Below are 14,305 nucleotides of genomic sequence, written 5' to 3' on the forward strand. Positions count from 1 at the left end.
ATACTTTTGTAATAGTAGCCATAGTAACATTAAAATGAATAGTATAACTAATAAGATTGGGCTAGCAGGAGTCCCAAAAACAATATATGATGAATTTAGACCTATTAGGGTTTGAATCTTTGGTTCCAGGAAATTGAGTGAGGCCAAGCAAGATGCTTAGAGCAATAACCCATACCTTCTCTGATTATGATCTTAAGAAATTAAAGCTAATTTTAATACTGGAAACAGGAAATAGTAATTATTTTTGTTACTTACAAATACATATGAGGTTTAAAGAGCTTCTGATGCAGTCTGTCCCACTAGGCATCACTCCTCTTCCATGCCACCTACATAGCTCCTGAGTAGGAAATTTAAAATCGCATGACTTACCTACTTTAAGAAATGTGATATTTTGTGTGGCAAAGCTAAAATCAATTGACTCAACTCTAGGAGGATAAAAGAAAATTGTACTGTGTACAAACAGCTTGATGCAAACAGTATAAATAGATCAACTTATGAGTCTGGAGCCTTGAAGTTATACTGATTTAAAAAAATACAGTCACTGTATAGAGATGATGAATCTCCTCAATAAACTTAATATGTTTTTGAAAAATAAATCATTTACATCCATAAACACAAGGGGAATATTGTAATAGAAAAGGAGTATCATCTTCACTGAATTCTTGGTCTTTGAAAAATACCATAAACTTTTCTAATTACCAAAGACATGCCGGGACCAGAGAAGAAATGGATCCACTGTTTTCGAGCAGACTTAGTGATGGTGATCACTTTTCTCTTTTAAGACAAATCTTTAAAAATACCTAGCAATCTACGCCTTTACTTACTTTGGCAATGAGTGAATTGCTCATTCTAGCCTAGTGCTTGCATTTCGCATGGAGAAAGTACATAATCTGGGAGTATTGGTTGAACTGAATTGAGTTGACCGTCTAGTCCAATGTCCGATTGAGTGAGAAGAAAAATAATCAAAGTGGCTGTTGATTAAAGTGAATATGAGGTAATGGATAATTACTTGAGTTGTAGCAGAGAGATTTATATATCTGCAAGGAGGTATACTAAGTTCATCCCTATTCTAATTTTCTATGATTTAATGAGCGGGTGCCCATTTAGACACAGCCACTACTTTTAAAAATTACTGGCACAATGGTCTCAGTGTATTCAACTTGACTGAATATCTTTATAGGAAATAAAAAACAGAAGATGGCTTCTATCACCTCACTAGGACTGAAAACAGCATTTTAAGATCTAGAGTAATAGCACTTCCCTTGCATTAAGGAAATAAATTAATATTTTCACATAATATAAAAGTGAATAGTGTTATATGAATCTTTCAGAAAATATTGAATTCTAGGATATATTATTTCTATAATTTCAAATTCATTATATTCAAAACTAGCCCCCTCCCCCAATAATCCAAACTGCAGATTGGCTAACACTAATGAAATGTTGCTTTCATTATGTTTGTTCTGTACCACTAAGTCTACACTCAGCTCATTCCACTGCCACTCAATTCACTGTGTCTTGCCTTCTGCCAACTTTCACTATCCCTCTGTAGCCTTGTCCCATACAACCCAAACAATTGTCTTACTCTCTTTGGAATTCAGGGAACTTGGCCCCATACTACTCTGTCCCATTTCCTTGTCCCTTCCATGACCTCCCACCAAATCCTCCCCTTAACCTTAGAATCAAGCACATAAACAACCAAAGAAAAATGGGTCCTAAATAAACACTCCAGGCATGGATTTTTGACTCCTTCCTTTCTCCTTATGGAAGTCCAGGACACACAGGAGATGCTCATTAAATATTGATAATTTGGTAACTTATTAACAGGAGTAATTACAATATGAATTCAACTACATTCTTCAGAAAACCAGTCTTTAATATTTAACTACATAGAGCAAAGCCTCGTACTCAATAACATTTAGTATCTCTACCTCGTTTAACAAATATTTAAGATTTCACAGTATTTCCTAAGTAATTTCCTACGGCATTACTGCAGCATTCCTCAAGTGGCAATGGTCTCAAATGTCCTTATCAGAGCTTCCAAATAGCTTCCATTCCCTCTTCGTGGCCTATGTACCCCTCCTGCCACTCACAGCTCACAGCTGAGTCCCTCACTGGGCTTTGCCCTTGGCAGCAGGAAGCTGTCTTGTTCACAGTTATGCCACCTTCCATGGGGCAGCCCACAGACAATGACTCCTGGATGGGGGAATAGAAAGCCTTGACCCTTGACTCAACTGCGGACAACTGTGAAAGACCCATAGGATACCGTGGGGCTTCAGATGCAACCATCCTGCAATTGCTTTCTTCCTCTGCCTCAGAAGCAACAAAACGATCTATTTCTAGGCAACCCAATTGAACCTAGATGTTTTCCCCACTAGCCCATAAGCTTTTGACGGCAAGAACTTTCTTTAACATCTTCAGCCCATGTTAAGCACGACCCTTATAGGAAACAGGACCCTCAAATAGTTCTCACTCATTCACATGAAGGAGTTAATCAATTAAAGTGGAAGAATCGCAACTGGAATGAGCAATTCTGCTAATTTAATAGGATCGAAGAACAGTGGTTACCAAGGGCCAGCATAAGCCACACTGGCTGCTCAATAATCACCTGGGAGAATGGCCACGCCTGCATTTCAGCATGGGAGGATCTTAGCCGGCATCCCTCTGGTTGGCAAAGGTGTCGAACTTGAAAGTTGAAGCTGAGTTGGTAGGGCACTTTGGAGAATATTGAGAAATCATCCATTATCCATTAAAAAGTATGGCAGAGGCAGGGCATATCGATAGAGACTTGAGAGGGCTCTGCTGAAACCCTTCTAAAGCACACCTTGGTGCTCCCACTGACCTCGACAGTTTTTAAAAGAACAAATTCCTATGCTCCTACTCCTACATCCTGCCACAGAATCCTTACCTCAGGGTAAGGGAGTGAGTTTTGACAACTAGACTGTTCTACTTGTTCTTTTAGCTGAATTCTGGAGATCATGCACGTAAGTTTTTAGCTTGTGCCTAAGTAAATTGTATTCCTTTTCATTTTATCTTCAATATTTAGCCATTTCCCAAGTTAGCAGAACTCCCAACATAGAATGATCGGAAAAAGCGTGGAAAAAAAACCAATCCTTATGGGTTTGTTTCATTCTACTGAGTAGAAGTGTAGACAAAGTATTTGGTAAGAAAAAGAATTTAAACTCAGCTAAAATGAGGGGTTTTTTTTTTACTTTAGGAGGCTCGCTTTCTGATGTCCTTCTAAAATTTCAAAGTGTTGTAACTATTGGGAGTTAACAAAATGGTGCATACTTGCTAGGAATAAATTCTATTTTCTTTTCTTAAAAGATATTATTTATTTATTGAGAAAAACGGATAGAGACACAGAAAGAGAGAGGAAAGAGAGAGAATGCACAAGCAGGGGGAGCAGCAGAGGGAGAGGGAGAAGCAAACTCCCCTCTGAGCAGGGAGCCCAATGTGGGGCTCCATCCCAGGACCCTGGGATCATGGTCTGAGCAGAAGGCAGAAGCGTAACCAACTGAACCACCCAGGCACCCAAATCCTATTTTCTTATAACTGAATGCATATTATACTTTAAAGCAGTACACTTTTTCCATATGATCTTAATATAAAACCATTTTGGAATTTATATTTCTACCTTGCCATTCCATTACGTAAAGCATTCTTTTTTCTTTTTCTTCCCAGCTGCCTTCTCCAACTTCCCCTTCTTCCCAAATGAATTGCCAAACATTTTCACTGAAGAGTTACATATAAACCACAGCATTTTTGCTAGGGTGGGTGGCAACTTTTTAACTAAGCAAAGAGTTTGAATGGATACATTCCATTATAGAATCTTGCCTTCTGCTTTTAAAAAAAAAAAAAGGAAGTTAATTTTAAACTCTGGCTCTGTATTTATCTAGCCCTGGTAAGAGTGGTTTAGTCTTATAAAACAGGAAAGGGAAAAGGAAATGAAGAGAGCCCATGATGGCTATTGGAGAACAGGGGGTCAACACAAAGACAGTTGCAGTAGTGATGGCACTTAAGGAATCCTTGGGAAACTCACAAAACTGGGAATCAAAGGTACTCTGGAGATATAAAATCTTAATTTGTTCCTCTTCTTCCTAAAGCATAAATCTGAGTCGGTCATAAAATGCTCTGCTTTCCTTACATCCCTTTGTTCCTGGCTGCCAGACCTGGAGACTTGGGGCTCCAGCCTTATCTTCTTACATTCCGCATCACGTACCCTGTGATATTATATCTCTGCTCTTGATTGCCCCCTATCAGGAATGTTTTTCTTTTTCACACCAATGTGAGCGTCTTCAAAGTCTAGCTAAACCTCATTTCTTTTATCGAGCCTCTCCTCACCCCTCCAAGTGCATGTGTTCTGACCCTTTCCCAAGCCTGTACCATGCTTGCCACCTCTCTGAGAAGTACAGATAGTAGACTGTCATGAATTACAGCTATATATGATCTTGTTTATCACTCCTACTGCTGACTAACCATTTTTGGGCCCAGATACATGCCATCGTGCATCTTTGTGTCCCTCGAACACCCTCTTATAGCTCCTTGCACACTGAAGTCATTCAAATATTTATGGTGAGAGTAGAAAGAAGGGAAAAGAGAAGGAAGGAGAAGGAAGGAAGGAAGGGAATGAGGAAAGAAGGGTCAGCCATTTTTGCTCCCTGTCTATTTGTAGATCACAAACTACTAATACTAACCCTTTCTCTTTATTACTCAGTTTTCCTTTTTGGCTTTCCCAACTCAGCAGGTTTTTATTTTTTTTCTCGCTTTACCAGATACATCATGGGTTTAGGAGAACTCTGACCTGAAGCTGATCTGTTGTCACTAAATGCTCCAGCATTAGTCCATGTCACAATGAGGTACTGGTGACCTATGAGCCGTGCACAGTGCTGTGCCCCGGAAGTATAAAACACTGGCCTCCCGGAGCTAAGCTAAACTGTTCACTCACTGCGATGACGAGCACACCCACTGACGTGAGCGGCTTGCTCTGTGACTGTGTTATTATGGGCCTGGAGGAGAACCCCGACAAGGAAAAGCAGCAGAGTCCAAATCCCCCAGAGACCCCTTGAATGCATTTACTCTACACACTGTGGCACTGGAAACCTCTTGAGTACCATTCAGGAGTTCAGGCATGGTGAGAACAATTAGGGGCTTTAACAGGGGTATTCAAAAGCCAAGCACTGAGAGCCACTGGATTCATTTGTTACATTCAAATTTTCTCCCTTGGCCACATGAAGCTTTGTTTACACAAAATAGCTGATACCATTTTAAGTCTCTCAGCTTTCCATTTTTACTGCTGTGTTTAGCTCCTCTGACTGTGTTCCTTCTGAAATAAAGTTGGCAAGAGGCTGGGAACATCGTGGTACCCATAGCCAGTGTCATTTCTTCAAACAGGTATGTTCGGCAGCTGCCTACTTAGGAAGACAAGAGGGCACTGCAAGATCCAACCAGAATAAGGGGATGCCCCCTCTCCACCTTATCAGCTACAATGCAATCTACTGAAGCCATTGTTTTCTGGGTCAGAAAAAAAAATTAATGGCATATTTTCTCCAAATGTCACTATCATACTGTGAATAGGCAAAACCTATTATCCCCAACCTTTTCCTTTAGCATATTAATAATGGCTCATATGTTAGACATCTTACTAAAAATCATAGATACATATGGCTGTATCTCCTTGACTTAGTAGTGTGTGGTGGTAGCTCAGCAAACCAAATATAAATAATATTGCCATCATTAATCACAAATTGGTTCATTATCATCATCTATGTAAACAGAGTGACCCTGTTGATGAAGAAGTGAAGTATAGAATTCCATCTCTTCAAAGTGGGATCAAATGTGGCTAAAAGATATTTCGATAAGAGCTCTAGGTGGATGACTTTGGAAGCAAGAAGGCAGCACACAACACTGACGGCAATCCTAAAAGCCAGAGACGTTCATTGCAGGATGTGTGGGAAAGCCAAGGAAAAGGAGGGGCTCCAAAGAAGAGCAATCCCTTGCAGGTAGGGAGATACAAAGTTAATGGGAAAGAGGACAGTATGGAAAAGCAAGGAGGTCCCACGAGTGACCTATTTTCCCAAATTTCCCTGTATTGTGTCTCCAGATATCAAATAATGTCAAGAATGTACGGTGTCCATAAAGAAAAGATAATATCCACAGATTCTAAGTGGTGAGCGATTGTGAGTTAATTAAGTGAGATAGAGGCCGAAAGATTATATACACTACAATCAACTTCAACAGGAACAATTATTTATCCTAAACTTCACACTACTAAAAAAAAAAAAAATCTTATGTCAGGGCACATTGCTACATAACTAAAATACTCAATCGAGGACTTGTATCATATCTGAAAAGTGGAATCACACATCATGAGAGAGCAAACAAATTTGTGAGATCTTGGAAACAATTTCATTCCTCTGGTTTAAAACTAGGGGTGGTAGAAGGGGAGGAGGGCGGGGGGTGGGAGTGAATGGGTGACGGGCACTGGGGGTTATTCTGTATGTTAGTAAATTGAACACCAATAAAAAATAAATTAAAAAAAATAAAATAAAATTTCTTTGTTGGCTAAAATGACATAATGGGGCATCCCTATACTTCTACACTTTATATAATTTTATTAGATTTGTATGACACTACCGTAATCAGCTCTGGCTACATTTATAATAATTCATTTCCAGGCAGCCCCGGTGGCCCAGCGGTATAGCGCCACCTTCAGCCCGGGGTATGATCCTGGGCACCCGGGATCGAGTCCCACGTGGGGCTCCCTGCATGGAGCCTGCTTCTCCCCTGCCTATGTCTCTGCCTCTCTTTCTCTCTGTGTCTCTCATGAATAAATAAATAAAATCTTTAAAAAAAATAATAATTCATTTCCATTTGACTACAAATAAAAAGAATGTTTATTTTATATTTTAAAATGTAATTATTCCATAATATCAGACACTTTTATGCTACAATAGTTCAACTTTAAAACTTAAAAGTGAATTTACCTGTGTTGGAATTTTAAATATATATTCTTCGAAAATTAGATCCTCCAAATCTGCATATCCAAAAAATCTAATTCCTTTGACCCACATTTCACCATCATATGTACTTGCCTTTTGTTTTGTATGTAAGATAACATGATGCATGTGCATATGCAAGTATTTTGGGTATAGACATATAGGCCTTTTATTTATCAGAGCTGCAGGAGTTACTCTAAGAGGTCTAGAATCTAGAATATATACCAAATTTTGTATAAATAAATAATGTATTTCAAAAATATAAATAGATCTTGTTGTGACTATACGCAAATTCATTTTAAAAGAATGATCACATTCATAATTATCATTATTATTATGATGCATTTGCTCAATCAAGTGATACTGAAAGTATACACAAATTCATTTTAAAAGAATGATCATATTCATAATTATCATTATTATGATGCATTTGCTCAATCAACTGACACTGAAAGTATAACTATGATCAAGTGGCCTCCCAATTTTTTTAATTATGAAGGGTAACTTTGTGGCAGAAAATGATGAAGATCACTAAACTAATTCACAGTTGTATTACATGTAAATGTTGATAGGGCAACAACCTACCAATTAGTTCACTTTGATCAGACCATGACAAAATAAACCACTATGAATAATTTTATGATTATTCATACAGTGATTTATTTATAATTATAATTCACATAAAGTGTAAGCTACATAATTAACAAACATATTGAAAGAGTGATAGTCTATAATTATATGATCACAATTTACAGTCCACTGCATTTTTTTTTCTGAGTCCAAACTCCACACACTATTTCCTGACTTAGGAAGTATTACAAAATACAACCTAATTTTACTCTTACATATATATTCTTAGATCTGTAGCTCTTATATGAACAAAATAGCTCAGTGCCATTTGTTGTATTTTATATAATGAACATGGCAACTATAACACACTCTTTGAATAGCTTGTAATGAAAAAAATTACTTTTAATGTTTTAATATGAAACAGGAAAGAGCAGATTTTCAGAGGAAAAATATTAAAAGTGCTTTCCTTTCTCCCTCTGCTTTATCCACAGTTCACTGCTTGGTAATTTCAGATCGTGTGATAGGCAAGCAATGCCAGGCCAGTCAGTCATCCCTTCTGTAAAGCTAAAAGCCTTAGGAGTCTTAGAGTTTTGCCACCTGCATATTGTTTCTAGACATGGGAACCAAAAAAGTGTGTCAATTAAGGATTTTTCATTGTAAGCCAATGGTCAGGGTAAGCAGCAAGGGAATGTCCATTGAGCCATGTGGTTGGCCTGTAATGGAATGCTGTCTGCAGTGTAAGATACTCCAGGGTGGCATTCTCTGGGTGAAAATTAAAAGCATATTTGTAAGGTGATTAGCAGAATTTGTCAAATAAACAAGCCTGTCTACATTCCCATAATATTCCTTTGTAAATCTGCCTGAGCAAATCCAAAGCATTTCCATCAGTCATAAAGGAATATGCATTTTAAAAATATAGGAAACCAAGAAAATGCTGGCTATTTATAGGCATCAGTGAAGTCAGATAAACGCGCAAGATCAAATTCATCTGAAACAAAGAAGGATCAAGGGTACTTAACATAAAAAGCAAGACCCTGGGAATTTAGAAAGAGAAGGTTGCTCTTTAGCAGAAAACATGTTTAAGTCCGTGTACATTTATTTTTATTTAAAGGGTTAATTTTCCATTTTTCAATTTTACCTTAACCAAAATATTAAAAACTTACTTTTTCACCTGATTATCTAGTCACTTAAAAACATCTATGGAAAGTCACATCGCTCACTATGCCCTTCTTATGTGTGTAAATATATTTATGCCAAAATACAAGAACACTAAGGAAATGCGGTGTTAGTGGTGACACACAGGGGATTGCCTCCCCCTAAAGAACGTTAGTAATTATTGCAATGAGCAAATTCCAAAACAGAACTATTATCTTTATATTCTTATGTCCTCTATTACACTTAGTATTCAAATGCATTGTGCTTTTGGTAATAAAGTGACAGAAGAGAGGAAGAGAGTAGCTTTTTGGTCAATTGACCCAGTTTAAAGCGGTAGCAACAAGTTTGTTTGTGAACCTTTGTTTGTGTATGGTTGTTAACCAAAACAGAAACACCTAAGTACTCAGGAGCATTTAAACAAAACAAAACAAAACACCAAGTAATCAGCTTAAAACACTCTCACTCACAAAACCCTTAGTTACCATTCCTTGAATGTTACTCAAAAGCAACTGTTTTTTTAGTTACTTAAGGTAACTATATTCCCATATGAGTAGTGCTGAAAAAAACTGAGTACTGAGTGGAAGTTAGCAACTAAATAAAGCCTTTAATTCATCTGTTACTTAGTCACTGAACAACATTACCTACCAGCTAACTGTAATTGGGACTAGAAAGAGCTTATAAAGATTTACACTAAAAGTATGAGGCAAAAATGCACTGTTCAAGTCACAGGATTTGGAAAACCCTTAATAATAATAATTGCATATATTTCTAAGGCATAGACTGATGGTGAGCCCTTAGACACATATCTCTTTAGTGCAATATGTTAATTACCCTATTTAAAAGGATTTTTTATTTTAAAGGGCTATCTTGAATCCTGAAAGGTGAAATATGGGGTCAGAAGTCACAAGGCTGGGTAATTGACAGAGCCTGGAGTGTATTTCGGGCTCTCTGACTCAGCCCCAAATTCCACAATACCTGGATGTCTCAGAGAGCTGGGCTCCTTCCTCTCTGACATTCCCGATATAACTAATGGAAATAGGATTGGAATTTAATAACAAAAATGCTGACATGGTTTTATCTATAGCTGCCCAAATGGTGCTATTACAATTAGCCTTTATAAGTTGTGCATGATCAGAAAACTTGCTACTTTTAAATCTTATTAATCAACACTTGGGTGCTTTGGGTGCTACATATTTTAAAGTAGTCTGCTTTATAAAAACATGAGATTTACCAAACAGCAAAGATCTTATCTGTTGTAAGACAAAATATATCCCAAACACTTCAGTTGACAAGACTAAAAGAATCTGAAATATAAATCTTAAGTTAATCCTAAAAGTTCAATTGTTCTTAAATGTTTTATGCATTAACAATAACATGGTTTCAACAATAACATGATTCGTTCACATACATTGCAAACATAATAAACATCTCTTTTAAATTATTTTTCTAGTTTTAGGAATATTGTGATTACTTATCAGCTAGATTTCCTGACTTTGCAAAGCAACTAGTCAGGAAAAAAAATGAGTACTTTCCATATTTATAAATGGTATTTCTTCTCCTAGTCTCCCCAGATATTTTCTAAACTTAACTACATAACTTGGGCTGATAAAAGGGAAATGAAATAGAGAAATAGATATTTTCAATTATTCACTGCCTTCATGTTTAAGTGCTTTCCTATTAAGCAACGCTTTTTATTATTGATTTGTAGGATACTGAAGAAAAATGCTGTAACCTGCCTCAGTTACATAATCCTCTACGAAAAGAAAGTAACAGGTTACAAAGTGCCATTAAAATAACTGAAACTCTTTCCTAATGTGAATATATACAATCTTCAAGTAGAAGGACAGCAATCACATGGGAACATATGTTTCATGGTCAGTATCTTTTTTTTCAGAGCCTTCTTTTTCTTTCTAGTATTATTTCTATCCCCCTACCGAGCTTATAAAGCCTCCAGAATATGCCCTGTTTGCTAACATATGTATGGCTTATGTCAGAAAACAAACGAGGAAGTCATTTATAAAATATTAAAATAAGGAGTACAAGAAATATCATTGCAGACTATATTTCTGCACATAGTTGGAGACTAACAGCCTGGAAGCAGCCGTAGTGTTACCCTGACCCCTGAAGGAAGGAATCAGGAGTTAACTTCACATCCAATTTTCTCCACAATATGAACACCAACCAAACCTCCAAATCCACTAGCACAATATATCAATATTTGGGCATGCCCTGCGGAAATAGCAAAGTGGTCTCAAATATCGGAGCTCAGAATTTCATTCTACCATTCCACCATTCTGATGTGGGGTAAGCAGATCTTTTCAAAGTTACTTAGTGGATGTCTAGATCCTGCACCTGACTCCATAGGAAAAACAGAAAGCATCATCTCATCCCCATGATAGAAAAGTCCTTTAGCCTTCTTGGGAAAAATAAACAGAACGGGAAACAGGAAATAGCACAACTAGACGAAAAGATGATTTAATTCAACAGGGTTAGGATTTGAGCAGAGTTGCATTTTGAGGGAATTTATGATTTATTGAAGGAGAAACGATCCAGAAACATTAGAAGGCCAAAAGGAGCTGATGTGTATCTTCTTTAAAAAAAAAAAAAATCGCAACTCCAAATAAAACATCAGGGTAAATGACATTTTATCCTGCAGTATTCCCTCCTCTGTACAGTGAGCACAGTGCATTTATCTCATCTCGTGGTAAAAGTCATAGGCGGCTGCAACATGTCTTTAAGCCATTCAATAAGTAAAACTTGAAAATGGATTGCTCTTTATTTCTGAGATTTGTATTAATAATGAATTCATTGCCATTTATTTTTTAATTTAACAAGACATCATTACCTTGAAAGGTTTTTACTTCTCTTTTCCCTGAGGGTTAAAATGGCCCAGAAAGAGGTCTGTTGAGGCAAAGATAAAGGTACAAAACACTCACTTCTGACACACTGTGGAAGCAATCTTTTTTTTTTTTTTTATGAGGGAAACACCAGGCTGAAATCTGCATTAAGCTCTACTAGGGAAAATGCAAGAGGACCCCGAATAGTCATTCTGTTCGCAGTCTTCATTTCTACAGATTTAACTTTCTGATCAGTTGGAGTCATGCATGTCAATCATAGGGTACAGAACTATGACCTTGGCTGGGATCATCAGCCCCAATTACTCGATGGGGCACTTGTGAAACATTGCGGACTCATTTTGACTCTCCACGGGTGTGGCTAAAATTGCTCCTGTCCAGCTCTACAGCTTGCATAGACGTGCTGTCCCTCAGAAACTCACTATGAGAAAACTCATGCTACATTTGCCACAGAGATCAGGGTTTACAGGACCCTTGGAGCTAATCTCTGTCTGCCCGCCTCCTCCTCTGTTAGCTGTTTCAAGCCTTCAAAAGTTAACAAGGTGATGGAGCCTCCCTCTATACAATCATTTCATCTCACTATCGTTGACTGAAGCTCGCTGATGTAATGAAGTTACATAATCACCGATTATGCACGACTTCCATCCATCTTCCTACATATCCACATATCTTCTCCCCTCCCCTTCAGATCAATCTACCAGGTGAGATTTATAACACATGTAAATGCTCCATTCTCTCATCATAGGTACTGAATATGGGACTTTAGCATTGCAGTACAGTGCACTGAACCACGTCATCAATATTGATTTTTTTATCCCATTTCCCAGGCAGAATATGCTTAAACATCCTTCGTGCTCTAGTCTCTAACTTTTTACTGAAAGGGTAAAATAGATGTAGCAGATAGGACACATCCTGAACTTAAGGTTAAGGGAAGTGTGTAATTGCCTGCATTTCCAAAGCTGGCTGCATTGCAATAAAAGGATGGTCTCTGCTTCCAGACCTTCAACTCCCCTGCACGTGGGTCGCAGCTTCAGCTATTTAGGGTATTAGGTAAATAATTATATTATTGGGCTATTGAACTTGAGAAAGAAAGCATTTGGTGATATTTAAAATGATATTGCATGACTCTCTATTTTTGCTCATCATTCTCAGCTTTTTCTTTTCTTTTCATTCCGAACGGTAATCCAGTGGATAAAAAAGTAGCGAAGGGTACTTAATAATCTCCAATAATCACAACCGAGAGAATAATTAATGGTGATTATCACCTTAAAGTTTAGGAACTTGACAAGTGGGATGTCCCTGGTCCCATTGCGGCTGTGAAATGCAGCAGAATGCTGCACTGAGTTGAAAACATATTTCTTTTAATGAATAAAGAGTAGCTCGTTTCATTTTAAATAGGGCTCTTCAGTAAGTGTTCCTTTCACTGCTGCTACCCCTTCCAGAACACAGGAGCCACAAATATTGCATCCAAACAATAGAGTGTCTACCCGGAATTAATTCAAGACACTCTTCCATATCAAAATAATTGGAGGGGGAAGTGATGCTTTGATTTATTTTCAATTACACTCAGAATACAGACCTACATACACACACACACACACGCACACGCACACACACCAACACACCCAACTGCAGTTATTCCATTCAGTGCCAATAACGGCCACATCACAGCCATCAATGCGATGCAGCAATCATCCAAGTCACCCATTCCCATTACAGATGCCCAAGTTTGCTCACGCCACTGATGGGTTTGCATATATAAAATGACCTTACCCACAACAGTCTTCCAAATTATTCTCCTCTGGATATCAGTCGGCAAGGTAATTGCTGGTCATCACAATGCGTATTCAGAAAAATCCACGTTTTACTCCTGTGTTCTTTTTCTTGTTTTTGCTAGCAATTAATATCGTGAACAAGATACCCATTCACAAATGCCAAGTTCACCATAAAAGCAGATAATTCCATACAGCTCTTCCCTACAAGACTGCCTCCAGTTAGTTCTCAAAGTGCCCGATTGTTTGGTGAAGATACAATCCAGGTGCAGAGCAGGGGGGGGAAAGACGACTAGGAGAAAAAAGAAGAGGCAGATAGAGAAGGAGACACTGAGAGAGGAGAGAGCAGAAAAAGAGGGAAGAATTTTTTTTAAAAAGGAGGAAGGAAAAAGGCCGGTAAGTGAGGAAGTCTGAGAGCTCTATGACAAGAATCGGAGTCTTGCTTGCAAATCTTCTGTATACATGTAGCCCTTCAGATCCTCTTGGTCCCCAAGTAAAATTTCCAGATCCGGGATGCAGCCATAAGAAAGAATCCTATGTATATTTCACAAGTATCCCGCAATAACAGATCCGACGGGGTTTTCCTTGTACAGTACTGCTGTGTGAAAGCACACAACCCCTGCTGTTTGGGAAGGTGTCTCCTGGGTCCTAGCTCTCTTCAGCAGCCCCCAAAAATGATTTTTCAGAAAAGAGTAGGGGAAAAAAACCCAGCTTTGCGTTTGCCTTGAATGATGCTAATCCTGAGCGAAAACGACAAGCAAACCACGAATAGCACGAGATCTTGATTAATAGCCACAATCCACTCAAAATATCCCAGGAAAGAAGGAGCGAAAACAAGAAAGGGAAACTGCAATGCATAAATGATTCCAGTGTTTCTACAAGATCGGTTCATTTGATTGAATGCATTCTCTGGGTTTGCTGCAAGTCATAAAGAAGATAGTGTTACTGCCACCCA

General features: G+C 38.1%; 1 protein-coding gene and 1 long non-coding RNA gene across 24 annotated transcripts in view; one reads left to right on the forward strand and one right to left on the reverse strand.

The window, feature by feature from the left end:
- The window catches only part of LOC144308782 (uncharacterized), a 33,291-nt gene that overhangs the window by 17,157 nt on the left and 1,829 nt on the right, over positions 1-14,305 (reverse strand). For 16 of the 23 annotated variants that reach the window (XR_013375092.1, XR_013375091.1, XR_013375093.1 and 13 more), the window contains exon 2: positions 256-337. The exons of 1 other annotated variant lie outside the window; for it this stretch is intronic. Coding sequence is in view for 5 of the 22 variants with exons in the window: in XM_077889796.1 (XP_077745922.1) it covers positions 256-263 (8 nt within the window). In the remaining 17 variants the exon portion in view is untranslated. Of the gene's footprint in view, positions 1-255; positions 338-2,608; positions 2,718-13,351; positions 14,269-14,305 lie in introns of those variants that run through there. 6 more of the 23 variants (XR_013375103.1, XR_013375101.1, XM_077889794.1 and 3 more) reach the window with 2 other exon arrangements.
- LOC144308123 (uncharacterized) lies at positions 4,870-6,407 on the forward strand. The gene is made up of 3 exons (XR_013374753.1): positions 4,870-5,134; positions 5,307-5,394; positions 5,778-6,407. It is a non-coding gene; the product is annotated as an uncharacterized LOC144308123 (long non-coding RNA).

This window comes from Canis aureus, chromosome X (assembly GCF_053574225.1).
Source record: "Canis aureus isolate CA01 chromosome X, VMU_Caureus_v.1.0, whole genome shotgun sequence".
Lineage (NCBI taxonomy): Eukaryota > Metazoa > Chordata > Mammalia > Carnivora > Canidae > Canis > Canis aureus.